The sequence below is a fragment of the Daucus carota genome, chromosome 3 (genome assembly GCF_001625215.2).
Source record: "Daucus carota subsp. sativus chromosome 3, DH1 v3.0, whole genome shotgun sequence".
NCBI lineage: Eukaryota > Viridiplantae > Streptophyta > Magnoliopsida > Apiales > Apiaceae > Daucus > Daucus carota.
Window position 1 is genome coordinate 45,853,214 of NC_030383.2, and position 18,009 is coordinate 45,871,222.

Here is an 18,009-nt window from a genome sequence, read left to right on the forward strand (position 1 = left end):
GAAATTCTAATGAAATGATTAATCACATAAATATTATACAGAGGATCGTCTAAGATGGGTGATATCATATATAACAGTATCTCCTGTAGATTAGTTAGATGAGGTCTTAAGTTATAATTTTGAGAAATATGCATAAAAATTTACTCCAGCAGAGTCCATACTCATTCCCTAAATGTTAGGATCCATTTTTCATTTCTCATGAATAGCTAATTTATAACTCATTCCACATTTGGTTTTTAATGATTAAATATTCAATTCTCACCTTTTGCACATTCTTTTCCATATTTTTTTGTTATTTTTTTATTAAAAGAATTTGAATTTAATATTATAATAATAAGAGGGATTATTGTTGGAGTTGTAAATCAATATAGAGTCGTATTTTTTAGAAATTGAGTTGTTTATCATATATTTAGGGAACCTCCTTTAGACATTGCTGGAGATACTCTACCGTTTACGCGTCATATGGGGATGAGTAAATGTTATGGGTGGATAGTCCCATGTATTAAGAAGTATCCTTTACGATGTACAAATTAGTTAATGTTGAACTTCAAATCTTAGTGGATAGGCGCATCCCAGCCAAATACATGATAATTTTTAAATAAATACCGAAAATATTATGTGTTTCTCACATTAAATTTTAATTTCTTTATTTATAGAACAAGAAAGCGACAACAATGCAACCATGGATCACATCGTGCTTGGATGAATGTTGACGGAATATTTACACATACAAGTTTAATAAATTTTTTGATATATTATCACATAAATTTTTTTGATTACGTACAAGATATTGTCTTTCACCAATCTATCATTTATTCTGAAAAAATATATTAATTATGAATCTAACTCATGAGTCAATTTGTTCATCATATATTCACATACTCTGGATAAAAATATTATTCTTCATGAGAGTTAAACCAATGATATATATAAATATTAATAAAACCAAACTCGTCGTGATAACCAACTTTATCACAAGTGACAGTCGAAAATTCTAATAAAATTCACTAATCATATAAATATCATATAGAGGATGGGGATTTAATCTCTGTGAGTGATATCATATAAGGGGGTGATGTTATACGAGGATGAGGATGAGTGATGATACAAGGCGGGTAATATATGATTGGAAAGTGTCCCAAGTCCAATTGAATTAGAAAGAACTTTTATGTAATCTATATGATATCATTTTTTTTTGATAATGTATATGATATCATTTTTATTAATAAGAAAGTTATTTATGGGTTTTATCTATTTAAAATATTTAAATTAGAATATCCATAATTTAGAGTAAAAATTTTATGGATTATAACGAAATTATAATAATAAGATTAAAAATTATAACTTTAAACTTTAATAGTTCCTGGTTATAGGATAACTAATTAGAAGTTAGTTAATCTGTAAAGATTGGTATCTAGTATACTTGCTTCATCATTAAGAATATCTGTTGTCATAGGCATTTGTGTGGTGATACTATAATTAGTATGTGGCTGCTCATTACTGAATAAATTCATTGAATATAACTCGAAAAGTTAAGTTATTACTGGAGTTCACTCACATGTTAGTTGTTGTTCATATAGTGATGGCTGTACAAGTATCCTTAAACTTGATATCATCATAGTCATCTTGTCTACACTGAACTGTAATTTATTTAGTTCTTAATCTCAAGGGACAATTAGGGTTGAATATTCGGTTCGGAACCTAAAACCGTACCGATTAACCGAATATTTTTCAGTATGGTTAACCAAACTATATATTCCGGTTGGATTTTTGGTAGCAAAAATTTTAAAATCTGTTTTTTCGATTTTTAACCGCGGTTAACCGAAAAACCGAATGGTTAACCGAATTTTCAACATTTAATAATATTTTATTAATATTTATAATATATATATATATATATATATATATATATTAGTGTAAAATACTGTGATTTTATTTATTTATTTAAATATTTCTATTTAATTATTATTGTTATTATGAGTTAGATTTGAGATTTAAAATTTGTTTGTATTTATATTATTAGATGTTAGCATTAATTGGGAGCTTCTAGAATTATTTTGTGTTAGTTATTTGAATAATAAAATAGAGGAGATTCTTTATTAATGGAAAGAAGCGTAGAAATATTTTTGAAAATCGAAATTCTTTTGAGAAGACCTTATATTTGGAAATTGGTTTATGAGGTGGAGAAAATTGTGACCCAAGTTTGGAACTTTCTATTTACGATTAGGTTTTATGTGCTATATAATAATCCTTTTAGAATCCGAATAAGTCGTACAGCAATTTACGTAGACGGGTATGCTCTCTTTTCCTCTTTGATTCTAACACGTATGTGTTGACTTGAGTTATTGATTTATTGCTTCTTGTCATGCGTATTTGATGTAAATATATCATGTTTGCTTAATTGTTTATGCTGAAATTCGTATATAGCAATTTCTGTGAATCAGTTGGGTTGTAAAAATCGTAGTAAATTGAAAATTGATCGGATGTTGTTGATTCTGGACATTATGAAAAGCTCTCGTCGATACCTACAACCTTTGTCTCAGGACTTATTTCGAAATTAGCAGTGTATCTATGCTAAAAATCACATTCTTTGTTACCCTTCAGTTCTTAGTCGCGAAACTTTTTTTCCATGTTCAAAAATTCGCTATAAATTGATCGTATGTCGAAAATTTACTCATGATACCAATCTGAAAAGCTTGAGATATAATCTTTAGTTATCAGTCATACCCATATGTTGTTTAAATTGATTTAATTGTCTAAACTGACTTACAAAGATTCAGGGCTGTTTATACTTTTCTGCTGAGTTGTTCCGTGTTTAAAAATTCATATCTCCCTCGTTATTTGCCATAAAATTGTGATCTTTACCAATTCTGAAACCTCTGAGAATGATATATAAGTGTTTAGTTATAGTCTAATTGATATCAGTTTGTTTGCTTTGTGAAAATCTGCTTTGAATGTAAACTGGTCCTGAGTAAAATTCTGCTGTGTTACTTGAACTTCTAAAATTCATAACTAATTCGTTATCTGTCCGTTTATTATGAATCTGGTCATTTTGAAATCCTTGTTGAATGTACTTTAATTATCCAGTTGACTATTTTCTCATATTCAGAAGTTATCTTTGGTTAATATTGAGATTTGTAACAGCATGCATTGTTATTTGTCTTATTCGGTAATTAAATTGTGTTAATTGTTATTAGTAGTTAAAGTTTGTATTTTGTTAAGACTTGTTATATGCCTTGCTCTTGATTGTTTAAGGAGTACTATATGTTAATTATGTTTTGTTTATTAATTAAATGTATAGGCTTTGTTCGTGTTATTAATTTCGGATTTTAAGTGTCGACTTTGAGGTAAGTACTTTTTGACTTACTTTTATTTTTGAAAAGATATTTTGATTTTGTGAATTTCGGATGTTTGTTATAAGAATAAGAATTTTGTTTCGAAGTTTATAAGATATAAGATATGAGAATCTTTGAAGACCCAGTCTCTACGTTTCGAACCCGTTCGTAATTTACGCTATAGTTCCGGAACTAGCCTTAGATACCCTTAGTAGGCGCACAAGTGTGCAACTTCAGATACCTATTAAGGGCGCGTGATTATTGAACTTTAGATCCCGGTCACTGGGTAAGTGTGGCAAAAGAATAAGAATAAGATCCCGGTCACTGGGAAAGTGTGGCCGTAGAGCAAGACTGTGGTATTGATAAGATTTTTGTTTCTGATCTGTTTTAAATTATGTTTGCTTTTAAAATATAAACTGTGGGTTGGATTTGTTTTTACAAGTGCTTTAAAAATTATTATTGTTTTGAGGAACAAGGTTTTATAAAAACACCCACTGATTTCGAGATTAATTGTTAGTCAAATTGTTACTTGCTGAGCTGTGTAGCTCATCCGTTTCTCTATATTTCAGGTTCTATCATGTGGAAGAATTTTGAGAATAAGATTGAGGACTTTTGGATTTTATGCTTCGTGATTATTTGCATTAGTGAATAAAGACTTGGTGTTTATTAAGCATAATTTGATGAATTTATTAGTTATTAGTTTTGGATTATGGAGCTGCGTCTCCAACTTTATGACTTTTAATTATCGGGTTTGACCGCTGCTTTGACTTATATATTATTTGAGGATTTTGATTTAAGTAATTGTATTATTTATGTCGTGAAATTAGTTTTTAATATTCCGAAAAGTCGGGATGTTACAATTAGTTATTCACAGACTGTGATTTTATTATTTATAGTTGTTATATAGTATTGTATTATTGTGGGGCTGTTTGGACAAATTTAAAAAAAGTGACTTCTTGCTTAAACTAGAGAAGTGGAGTAGAAGTGAGAAGTAAATAAGTGAATAAAGTGTTTGGAAAAGAAGCAGAAGCTGTGAGAGAAAAGTTAGGATTCTCAGCTTCTTAAAAGTGCTTCTGCTTCTTTACACAAATGGGTCAAGAAAAGCAGAAGTCAAAAGCAGTTTTTGCTTCTGGCAAACAAACATGCACACAATCTAAGTGTTAATTTATCTTGCTTTTCAAAATCTGCTATAAGTTTTTAGCCAAAAAAAAAAATCTGCTATAAGTTTGTATTATTAACAGAATCAGAATGCATGAGAAATTGAGATTTGAGAGTTGGTTGACCATAGATTCCTGTGTGTACATTGTGACTCCTTGAAACAAAACACGATTTCATTCCATCAACTCCATTGCATCAGTATTTGCTTAAATTTTAACAAGTGAAGTTCTGTAAGTGTGGGTGTAACTTTAACAGATGTATAGATGTTGTCGTAGAAATTATTTAAATTTCGGTTATTAATATCGATTTTCGGTAATAACTGAAATAACAATTTCGGTTTCGGTTATAAATCAAAAAAAATTCGATTCAGTTTTGATAGCTAATTTTCGCTTATTTTGATTTCGGTTAACTGAAACAAATTTCGCTTTCATTTTTGGTTAATCGAATGCTCATCCCTTGGGACAATAATAAAAGTTCTCTTGGGTATAGGTAGGTTTTTCATATTTTAAGTAGTGAATTCGTATTATTCAGATAGTCACGATATACTGAAAAATATCGTTGATGACGTAGAAAAAATATGATTAGTTTATTATTCATTTCTACTACGGGATTTATTATTAATATTATTTTAAATTATTAATAATAATTTAATAATAATATAATATTTTTAAAATATAGTGAAATCTTTTAGAGATTCAACAAATTTTATGCATTGCATTATTAAATTTCCAAACTTTATAATTAACGTATTTTTTTAGATTTCAAGTTAATAATTTTTGAAAGGGAAATAAATGTTAAACTGAAAACACGGACGTCCTTGGCCCTCTCCGCCCCTCTTGACTTGCTTGGTCGAAACTTACAATCTATAAATGTCAACCAAACAACTGCATATATAGGAGCCAGATAGAGGCCGGCATGGAGCTGGTCCAGTCAAATTGGAGAGATGGCTCTATACAAGATAAGACTATTATTATAGCTAATAATGTTACTATTATTGCTCGACTGTTTGCATGGTAATAATGGCATATCTGCGAGTTGAAGTCTGAAAGCGGATGATAAGATTTATGAGCAGTACAGCAGTACTCTCTCTGGTTTTTTTTTATATGACGTTTTGATTTTTGACACATACTTAGTACTTTGATCGGATAGTTAAAAATAGAGTTATATGCAATTGGCACCCCTTATGTTTGGACATAATGCACATTGCACCTAATAATTTTGGAAAATACACTTTGCAGCCCTAGACTTTTAACCCGTAGACACTTTGCACCCTTTCCGTTAATTTATGCCGTTACTGTTAACTTTTGCAGGGGCATTTTGGGAAATTTAATTATATTTAATTAAAATCAGAGCTTTATTTAAATTTTTTCACCATCTAAACGATATTTTTCGGAAAAACTTAAAGAACGAAAGTTGTAGAGAATAAAAAGATCTTTTTAGAACAATAAAGTTCAAAATTTAAATAATTATTTAAAAAGGATTGTTCATTTTTACAAGATTTCTAATTTTTGAATTTTTTTAGAATAATTATAAAAAGAATTACGAAAATTTTGAACCTTATAATTTTAAGAAGATGTTTTTATTCACTACAACTTTCGTTCTTTAAGTTTTTCCGAAAAATATCGTTTAGTTGGTCAGAAAATTTTAACAAAGGTCTGATATTAATTAAATATAATTAAATTTCTCAAAATGCCCCTGCAAAAGTTAACGGTAACGGCAAAAATTAACGGAAAGGGTGCAAAGTGTCTACGGGTTAAAAGTCTGGGGTTGCAAAGTGTATTTTCCAAAACTATTAGGTGCAATGTGCATTATGTCCAAACATAAGGGGTGCCAATTGCATATAACTCTTAAAAATATTATTTTTTGAATTTTCTTTTTCTGAATAAAATTTTTGATTATATATTATTATTCAGAAAAAAATTTTAAAAAAAATAATATTTTTAACTACCCGGTCAAAGCACTTAAAAGTGTGTGTTAAAAGTCAAAGCGTCATATAAAAAAACAGAGGCAGAAGTATAATTTTACACGTCATTCTGACCAGCTCATTATGTATAGAATTCTGTATTTATTTCTGTGAATGTAGCATTTCTCTTTGTACTAATAAATAAGAAATAATTATCACGATGCTTGCAGGACGATACGGTGGGATGGAACTCAAAAATTATTTTTTTATTATTATATTTAATTTTTATGTTTTTTTCTCTAATCAAAGTATTTGATGTAGATTATTTATATATCTAAAATTAAAGTGAAGTTGAATGGAAAATGATTGTATATCTAAAATTATGAAAAATGTAATAAGTGAATAGGTGATTTTGGTTCAATCATATTTTCTTATTTTATGTAGGACTTTGAGTTTTAGAAAAAATGTACAAAGAAAGTGTTATAAAAATTGTGTTAATTGATAGAACAAAAAAAGTTGATTAAAGTAATGTGAGATTTGTTTTATAATAATGTTTTTGAATCATATACAATATACAATTTAGATTAACGTCCACAAACAAAATGTAAAAAAATGAAGTTTCTTATGTTTATCATAAAATAGAACCTAATTTTTCAAAATTATGTTCGATTGAGATATGAAACGGATTGTATGTTGAAACTTGATTTAACATTAATTGGAAATTTCATTTAGAATTATTTAACAAGCGGTTAAATAAAAAAAGTTAAAAAAATAACTTCATTATTAAATACTTAACATTATTAGATGAACCAATATATTTAATATTATTACAAAACTCTTTAAAATGATAAAAAAAATTACTATTTAACATTTCATATTACAGTTCAATTAATATTAAATCAATTTATAAATATAAAAAAATAGATAGTGCAGCCATGCTAAGCGGGCAACACTACTGGTAATAATAATGGCATATCTGCGAGTTGAAGTGTGAAAGCTGATGATAAGATTTATGAGCAGTACAGTAGTAGTATAATTTTAGACGTCAGTGTGACCAGCTCATTATGTACAGATTCATTTATGTGAATGTAGTATTTCTCTTTGTACTAAGAATATCACGATGCTTGCAGGACGATACGGTGGGAATGTGGGATGGAACTCTGGTTTTCTTCATCCACTCCTACATTTTCCCTGCACGTTTAAGCTTATGCTTTATGAACGCCATGAAGATTCAAGAAGCTGCATTATTGATTGCAAGTTTGCAACCGCGGTTACATCCGTGCATGTATAGATTTTTATAACGTTGAACTTGCTTCTATGTGGATGTGCTGAATAAATTTCTCAACTGAGGGTCAATTTTAGCTGCATTTTGCTCCAAGTCTTGTTCAGTTTCGGTTATGTCAAGCTCCAACTTTTATGACTTTCAAACCTTCGTATCTCTGACTTGGGCTGGCCGCATACCTCTCTCAATTTTCTAGTTTTGTTTTTAAACTGGGATGCTATTTGGATCACGACATTCCAACCTAATTAACAAGTTGTAAACAGTAAACATTAATCATATTGGATTCTCGTCATTCAAAAGATTTCTGAACAAGTAACACTTTGGTTGCTATGTAAATATTTGAGAAGTACAATAGGTTGCCGTTGCAAATAATTTTATCAAACGAGTCTTTTATATTTAAAGGAATTTCTGTAGTCTTCTATACAAATAATTTCGAGGCTGCTAAAGTATTTCATTTCAAACTTTGCCGATGTGCCAGGGCACAACTAATACGCCAACTTTCATTGTCATAAATGTAGCAATATATTTCTGGTCCCCAGTAGTTGAGGTCCAAAGGCTCACCATTATTAGTTCAATTATACAAAATTTTGACCCTGAACATGGTAGAGACGCCTCTGCTACACACGACCATTATCTAAAACTTGGTGATCTTGCACAGCTATAAGTAATGTCTTTCCTCACTTAGTTTAAGCTTATGCTTTATGAGCACCATGAAGATTCAAAACTTTATAGTACTTCTGACTATAACCCTGTTCCAGATTTTGTTTGGATTGGACAAAGTTCTTGTTTCAAGCCAATGTCTCGCTGATCAAAAATCTTTGTTGCTCCAGTTCAAGGATAGTCTCAATTTCAACTCGACGTTATCGACCAAGTTGGTCACTTGGAATCCAAGTACAGATTGCTGTGACTGGGAAGGTGTGACTTGCAGCATTAGTAAAAATTCAGGCCATGTTATTGGCCTAGATGTAAGCTCTGAGTACATCTCTGGTTGTCAGCTCAACATTACTTCAAATAGTCTTTCTGGTCTTCGATATTTGGAGAGATTGAATCTTGGCTTTAACAACTTCAATGCTTCAGAGTTTCCTGAGGGGCTTTCAAGCCTCACCAGTTTATCATATTTGAATCTGTCGACTGCAGGTTTTGGTGGAAATTTTCCAAGTTCCATTGCCAATCTTACTCAACTTGTTTATTTGGATTTCTGGACCAACAATTTTTCTGGTACAATCTCTTCCACTCACTTTGAAAATCTTGTTAATCTGGAATATATCGATCTAGGATTGAATTTGTTAAGTGGAACTATTCCATCGAGTTTGTTTGGACTCCCATCACTACGTAAGCTTTTCCTCTCTTACAATGATTTCCATGGTTCACTGCCAAACTTTACAAACACACAGTCCTCTCAGTTGAATACATTTTATGCAAGTTGGAACAATTTGAGTGGACCGATTCCTATTTCTTTGTTTGATCTTAAAAGTCTTGGCAGTTCATCTTTGTCTCACAACCAACTTAGTGGTGAGTTTCAGCTACAAAAGCTCCACAGATTCAAAAATCTCACTTATATCAACTTCTCATTCAACAATCTGTCAGTGGAATCAAGACACGACAATTCAAGCATATTTTTGCCTCCATTGCTTAAGGAATTTAAAATGGCTTCTTGCAAAATCCAACATTTTCCTGATCTGAGGCACCTCCCAAGTTTGGTCACTGTAGATCTTGCAGAGAACCAAATATCTGGAGATATACCAAACTGGATCTGGAATGTAGGAAACGGAGGTCTTCAATACTTGAATCTTTCTTTAAACCAGTTTGACAAGCTACAAGAGCCTTTTGTCATTCATAATGTATCTTGGATTGACTTGCGCTCTAACAATTTACGCGGGGATATACCAGTACCACCAAATAATGTTTTATTTGCAGATTACTCTGACAATTTCTTTAACTCAACTATCCCTACCAATATTAACCTCACCTCTGCCATATTCTTTTCTGTTTCAAGCAATTTACTCAGTGGAACCATCCCTGTCTCAGTTTGCAATGCTCCTAACATGAAGTTTCTTGATTTGTCAAACAACTATCTTGTTGGTGGTATACCGTCATGTGTATTTGAATTTGGCCAGACTCTAGGGGTACTGAGACTGGGAAACAACAGTTTGACTGGTAATATATCTGGAATTTTTCGGAGTGATTGTGGTATAGAAACTCTAGATCTACATGGAAATCTCTTGCAAGGGAAGGTACCAGAATCATTGGCAAACTGTCTCAAGTTAGAGGTGTTAAACCTTGGGAACAACCAAATAAGTGATAGCTTTCCATGCTTTTTACAAGACTCTCCCCGTCTGCATGTCCTTGTGCTGCACTCCAACGCATTCCATGGGGAAATCATGTGTCAAGAGAGAGATCAAAGCTGGGAAAATCTTCAGATTTATGATATAGCCTCTAACTACTTTACTGGAAATCTGTCACAGAATTTCCCAGCTTGGAAAGCTATGAAGGATGGTAGGAATGTTGTTAATATACTTGGTTTTGAGTTCCAGAGTTTTGGCAACTCAAGGAAGACCTATGAAGATGCTGTGACAATTAGCATAAAAGGGAAACAATTGGAGTTGGAGAAGATCTTAAATATCTTTACCTCCATTGATATCTCAAACAATCATTTTGAAGGGAATATACCACACACAATAGGCGAGCTTAAATCACTCGTGTCTCTCAATTTGTCACTTAATGCATTGACAGGCTCAATCCCAAAATCCATTGGGACCCTGAAACTGCTTGAAACTTTAGATCTTTCGAGAAACAAGCTAACAGGGAAAATCCCAGTGGAGCTAGGAGATATATCATTCCTTGAAGTTTTGGACTTGTCATATAATCAACTCACTGGAAAAATCCCAACAGGCAGCCAAATTCAGACCTTTCCAGAGAGTTCTTTTGAAGAAAACAAGGGATTATGTGGTCCCCCATTGCATAAGTGCAGTGGAGTTCCAGTTATAACAGAAGATTATGATGACGAGGATCCTGGTAACAACATAAAATGGGAGTTTGTTGCGCCAGAAGTTGGCTTCGCTGTCGGCCTAGGCATTATCATACTGCCCCTTATATTTAATAAGAGATGGAGGTACTTCTATTATAAACATGTTGATCAAATTCTTTCCAGGGTTTTTAAAATGAAACACCCAAGTGAGAAGTTTTCTGATAGAATAAGAAGTCGGGGCAGTAGAATTCAGAGAGATAGGAGCTGAGTATGGAGGTAAGAAACCAAAAGCTTTTCATCTTTAATGTGTAATCAGATTCAAAAGATCTTGTGTCATCTCATTCTGAATAATATATGTACATAAGCAATGTTATTAGTGCCTAATACACATTTTGCATAGCTGTATGTGGTATCTAGAATGGTGCGAACAAACAAATTGAAGTTGCGTAAATCATCTGTAGAAAATTTTAGACTCTATAAAACCATCTTATCTATTTATAGAACAGAAGCACCCCCTTGGCACTGACCTTGGTATGCAGTTAGGCTCCAGACAAATAACATCAATAATTGAAGGCATTTTTTTGTCTGTACACTTATCACATAGTAAACCTTGGTGAGGGCGCTGTATCTGAGAAGTTTGCGAAGCTTAGGCTTGTCTAACAGGTTGTGCTTTCAGACGAATCTCCTAGTGTCCAGTCGTCATCTCCGGGGAAGGAGTTACGACTTTTCCAGTTCCATAAAAAATTTAAGCCGGTAAGAGAATTTTAGGCAGAATGCCTTGATATCTAATTATTCTTATGAAGGGAGAGCTTCAAACAAGTCTCCAAAAGACAACCAGTACCAGCAGGAGCCAGGAGGAGGTACTATGTTAGGTTTATCTGATAGTTTAAATTTGAAAATTTTAACTGGTGTACACAGAGTCACAGACTACGCAGTAGGTAACAATAAAAAGAAAATGATTAAGTTTATTTGATAGTCTCTGCATGTAAGTTTTCTAACAGTGAGGTTTTCTCTATACCCGGGCATTTACTTCATTACTTCACTGTCATTAGCAATTTACATTAGCCAATAGGTAATTCACGATTGAGATTTAACTATACAATTACTGTTTTTAATTATGAAATTTGGGTGGTACTTAACCTGTTTAGTCTGTTATTGCAAGAATAAACCTAATCTTTTTATTTTAAATCAAGACTTTCTCGTAACCATTTGCTGCTAACAGAGTGATTCTCTTTTACATTAAACAAATGGATTTGAACCGGTGGTAAACATGAATTCCCTGAAAAAACTTAAGATTTGAGATCTCAAGTGAATCGCTTTAGGATCAATGGATTCTTATCTATCGGAGTGAAAGGACTACCACGTAAATAGCAAAGAAGCACAAATTGTATCACTTCTTGCTTAAACCTAAGCATATATTGTATTACTTCGTGCTTAGTAAACCTTTTGCCACCACTACATCTGCTGCTTTCAGTTTTGTGGGAGCTCTAGCTGATGAAACGAGTTTAAGTAAATCTGGATAAGACCTTTCTGGAAACCTTATTTAAGCCCTGATGATGGAGGGTTCTCCTAAATACATTTGACATGGAAGAATGTGGAGGTTCAGACTGTTGAGCTTCCGTTCTGAAAGTCGAAGAATAAAATTCAAATAAGGGCGAAGACCTTGTTCAAAGAAAAATCCAATATATCTTATGAAAACAATCATACTTAGATAATTAGCACCTTGTCATTATATCTTGCAACAAATAAACACATGTTGCTCCAACAGTTTCTGAATTTGGTTAACCCAATTGCAGAACTCTCTCTAGTCTGCAGAAAAAAAAAGAAGAGAAAATGAATGTCTAAGTAATTCATTTACAAAAACTGATCACAGGTCCGAGCACCAACAGTGAAGAAAACTAGTTACAGATTAATAACTTCACAGTTTTCTAAGGGCGGACCTTATCACTTACATTAACATGAGAGTGTGACCATGTTTCATAAGTTGAATGAAATAGATGGCAGTCTGAGCAAATTTCCCCGTCAGCCGGACTACTAGGTTGAGCAAGAGTCAATAATAGGCCAGATCAAACCATACTATAGCCGGTATCTCAGAGCATTCCAGAGTGCTAATTTTTGGGTGACAATAGTCAAATCATCAAAAATACTACTCCCTCTGTCCCATTTAATTCTATACGTTTCTTTTTAACTGTTCGACACGCATTTCAATGCTCTTATAAAATATAGTTCCGTAACTTATTTTTGAAATTTTCTTTTTCTGTATAAAAATATAACATCTAAACTTTAATTCAGAAAAGAAATATTTTAAAAATAAATTGCACAACTACACTTTGCAGGAGCATTAAAGTCCGTGCCGCGTCCCCGTCCCCCAATGTATACAACTCAGGGGGACGGAGGGAGTATTAATTTAATTTGACTATTGTCACCCAAAAATTAGCACTCTGGAATGCTCTGAGATACCGGCTATAGTATGGTTTGATCTGGCCTATTATTGACTCTTGCTCAACCTAGTAGTCCGGCTGACGGGGAAATTTGCTCAGACTGGGTCAGGTTCCAGACAGAACCGCTTAAACTTAGAACCTTAGAACCACATTAATAGTCATTAAATGAAAGTAATTTTAATTTGTGATATTAAACATATGAACATGTTTTAATATGGTACATATTTAAATATACATGCCTTCAATTAATGCACATTCTTAATTTATATTTGATCATTTTATAATAAAAATACATTTAATATTTAATTTATCTATCTCAGTAAAATACGAAGAGTTCGAATGTGTATGTTTTGATATCTTATTATTATTTATATGTACTGCAGCAGAATTTCGTATTTTGTAATATTATATGAGATAGATATGTACTGCATCAGAATATCGTGTTGTATAATATTATATGAGCTAGATATGTACAGCAGCAGAATCTTGTGTTTTGTAATATATTTTAGCTAGATATGTACAGCAGCAGAATCTCGTTTTTTGTAATATTACATGTACTGCAACAGAATCTCGTGTTTTGTAATATATTTTAGTTAGATATGTACTGCAACATAATCTCGTTTTTTGTAATATTACATGTACTGCAACAGAATCTCGTGTTTTGTAATATTATATTATTAAAATTGATTGAGAATCGCAAGTTGTAGGTTTGATTTGCATTTATGACAAAGTGCATATATATAAACGGATTATTATAATGAGTAGGCAGTAGTTAATGATTATTATGATTTGTAATAATGATTTACATAAGGTATATTAAATAGCATTAAGTTGTAATTTATATTTATGTAGCTAGACAGATCATGACCATTGAATTCTTATTCATCTAATGGATGTGTGTGGTCCTAAGTTCTAATTTTAATATTGGTTATAATTTGAACCTCACCCTAAATGGATATTAAGTTTATATGTTTTGTTAAAGTTGATATATATGTGAAAAGTTGAGAACTTCACTTGACATGATATCACTCCGAAGGAGCGGCACAAGAGTGTTATGTCACAGGATACTGTGACTTTTTTTTTTGACGCCCTCATAAAAGGTTGTTTTTATCCTGCAACTGGTCTACATACCAGAAAAAACAATTGCAAAATAATTATCATAGTTCCCTTTCAACATTTTTGGATCTTTTCTTTCTTTGAAATTTAAAACTGATGACTATATCCTGTAGATCAGGGAGTTGCAGGGATACATTGCTATTTATAGGAAGCTTGGGCTGGAATGTTATTTCTAATATTATATTTGCATGTTCCTCTCTTTTGCATCATAGCTGGTGGCTTCTCCTGAAACTCAAGGAATATTGGTTTTTGTATCCAGTCCTGTAAAAGGAGGTGACTCACTGACTGGTCTTTGGTGGAAGGAAAAAAGAGAGAATAGATTACAAATCTCAAAGTATCTTTTTTTCTAGCAATAACTTAACAAAGATATTGGACTATTTTCATTTTACTTAATTATGATGAAAAGGTTAGAAAAAATGTCTCAAATGGTACGATCCCTCTGTAGAACCCTGAACCCGCAGTTTCTGTCTTGAGAGGGACTTTTCTTCGAATTTTCAAATATTAATGCTTATTATAATGAAATTTGTACACACTTAGAAAAGAACATTTACTTTGTAAAAAATTCTACTAAAAAATCATACTCACTTATTCAGAAAACGCTACAAAATTTATCCAGGCTCTTATTTTTGGTTTATCCGGTATGTGTGTGTTGTGTTGTTGAGCTCAGCCTGTATGACTTCCAGTTTGCCAGGTTCTCTGCTGTGGGGTTGAATGTGACGTGAACCAGGCTAACAAAATTAATATGCCACCTTTTAGTGCTACCAATGTTGATGTACAACACGTATCACTCTGATGTGGCCTGTGGAGTTCAGATATAATATTGTGATTACCTGACTGATGAGGTAACTCGACCAACTTTAGACTTTGAACCATTCTTCGACGACTCTAGTATACATGATTTTTTACATCTTATCTAGCATGACCCTCATGCTTCTATCTCAGATACTCAACTTTCCTTTCTACAAAATTTGCCTGCCATGAAAATTCCACTCTTTACAAAAGTTTTCTTAGTACCTTTTCTCAGTATCTTAGTTGGGTTCGGCATAATTTCAGTTTCAAGCCAATGTCTTGCCGATCAGAAATCATTGTTGCTTCAGGTCAAAAGAAATCTCATATTTAACCCGAGCTTATCTACCAAGCTGGTTCAATGGAATCAGAGTACAGATTGTTGTTCTTGGGAAGGTGTGACTTGCAACACAAGTAGTAATTCAGCGCATGTTATTGAGCTAGACTTGAACAACGAGTCCATCTCTGGTTGTCTACAAAACAGCACTCTGAGAAGCCTTTCTGGTCTCCAACATCTAGAGAGATTGAACCTCGCTTTTAACAACTTCAATTCTTCACAGTTTCCTGCCGGTATATTCAGTCTCACCAATTTAAAATATTTGAATTTGTCAACTTCCGGTTTCAGTGGAGAGTTTCCAAGTTCCATTGTGAATCTTACTCAACTTGTTTATCTGGATTTCTGGACCAACAATTTTTCTGGTACAATTTCTTCCATTCACTTTGAAAATCTTGTCAATTTGGAATATATCGATCTAGGATTGAATTCATTGAGTGGGACTGTTCCATCAAGTTTATTTGCTCTCCCATCACTACGGAAGCTTTTCTTCTCTTATAACAACTTTCATGGTTCACTGCCTAACTTTACAGATACAGACTCTTCTCAATTGGATACGTTGTATGCAGGTTGGAACAATCTGAGTGGATCAGTTCCCAATTCCTTGTTTGATCTTAAGAGTTTTAGCCGTTTAACTCTGTCTCATAACAAACTTACCGGGGAATCTAAGCTACAAAATCTCCATAGACTGAAAAATCTCACATATTTCAACCTCTCATTCAACAACCTGTCACTAGATCCAAGGCATGACAATTCAAGCAGTTTCTTGCCTCCTCTGCTTAAAGAATTGAAGTTGGCTTCTTGCAGACTTCAAGAGTTTCCTGATCTGAGGCACCTCCCTAGTCTAATCACTCTAGACCTTGCACAGAACCAAATTTCTGGAGATATACCAAACTGGATCTGGAATATAGGAAATGGAGGTCTACAATACTTAAATCTGTCAGTAAACCAGCTTGAGAAACTTCAAGAGCCTTATGTTATTCGTAATCTAATTTGGATCGACCTGCGCTCCAACCACCTACGTGGGAAAATACCACTACCACCAAAAAATGTTTACTTTTTAGATTACTCCAATAATTTCTTCAGTTCAAGAATCCCTACTACTATTAACCTCACTGCTGCCATATTCTTTTCACTTTCAAGCAATAGACTTAGTGGTACAATTCCTGCCTCAATATGTAGTGCTACTAACCTACAGCTTCTAGATTTGTCCAATAATTATCTAAGTGGTAATGTACCATCATGTTTATTTGAATTTAGCGATACTCTAGGCGTACTGAGACTAGGAAATAACAGTCTTACTGGAAATATTTCTGGAATATTTGGGAATGACTGTGGTTTAGAAACTATAGATCTAAGTGGGAACCTCTTAGAAGGGCATGTTCCAGAATCTTTAGCAAACTGTGCCAATTTGGAGGTGTTAAACCTTGGGAACAACCGGCTAAATGATAGCTTTCCATGCTTTCTAAAAGACTCTCCACGTTTGCATGTCCTTTCTCTGCACTCCAATGCATTCCATGGGGTGATCACGTGTCAAGAGAGAAATGGAAGTTGGGAAAATCTTCAAATTTATGATATAGGCTCTAATTACTTCACAGGGAATCTGTCACAGAACTTCCCTGTTTGGAAGGCAATGAAGGATGGTAGGAATGATGTCAATGTCTTGGGCTTTGAGTTTCCTAGTTTTGGCAATTTACGCAAGACTTACCAAGATGCTGTGACAATCAACATCAAAGGGAAACGGTTGGAGCTGGTCAAGATCTTGAATATTTTCACGTCCGTTGATATCTCAAACAATCATTTTGAAGGGAATATACCAGACACGATTGGTGAGCTTACATCACTGGTCTCTCTTAATTTGTCACATAATTCATTATCAGGCTCAATCCCAAAATCAGTTGGAACCCTGAAACTGCTGGAAACATTAGATCTTTCGATGAACAAGCTTACCGGGAAAATCCCAGTAGAGTTGGGGGAAATCTCATTTCTTGAAGTCTTGGACTTGTCAGATAATCAACTCACTGGAAAAATCCCTACAGGCAGCCAAATTCAGACCTTTTCAGAGGCTTCTTTTCAAGGTAACAAAGGATTATGTGGACCGCCATTGCATATAAACTGCAACAGAATTCCAGTTATAACAGCTTACGACGATGGGGACCTTGGTGACACCATAGAGTGGGAGTTCGTTGCCCCTGAAGTTGGCTTTGCTGTTGGCTTGGGCATTGTCATACTGCCCCTCATGTTTTACAGTAGATGGAGGTCCTTTTACTACAAACATGTAGATAATTTTCTTTTCAAGTTTTTTGGAATCAGACACCAAAAGAAGAACATTCATGGTAGAATAAGAAGCCAAGGCAGCAGAATTCAGAGAGCAGGGAGCTAAGTTTGGAAGTTAAAACCACACATGCTTTTCAGCTGCATTGTTATATAAGTTTAAATAAATACCAAAGAGATGGTGAAATTTGTATTTACTTTTCTTTTTTGGATAATGTATGCGCGTGTACAATTTTTTAGAGCTTGATGCATCAACTTTCCTGGTATGCAGGCATACAAAAGTTTAAAAGATGATACAGATAGAAATCGAATATAAAAGAAACCATCAACATAACACATTACATTGCATTACATAACAAAAAGAGTGGCAGTGTTTCATACAGAGTGTCTAATAGTCCACATAGCTGATCAG

At 33.2% G+C, this 18,009-nt stretch overlaps 2 protein-coding genes across 2 annotated transcripts; both read left to right on the forward strand.

Moving 5' to 3' along the window:
* The first annotated feature begins 8,388 nt into the window (after positions 1-8,388).
* Positions 8,389-10,914, forward strand: LOC108212549 (receptor like protein 24). Its single transcript, XM_017384276.1, has one exon. It carries the CDS (start codon positions 8,389-8,391, stop codon positions 10,912-10,914), a length of 2,526 nt encoding a protein of 841 aa, XP_017239765.1.
* Positions 10,915-15,070: 4,156 nt separating this feature from the next.
* On the forward strand, positions 15,071-17,852 carry LOC108212088 (receptor like protein 22). The gene has a single exon (XM_064089053.1). It carries the CDS (start codon positions 15,181-15,183, stop codon positions 17,704-17,706), a length of 2,526 nt encoding a protein of 841 aa, XP_063945123.1. The 5' UTR covers positions 15,071-15,180; the 3' UTR covers positions 17,707-17,852.
* Positions 17,853-18,009: the final 157 nt, after the last annotated feature.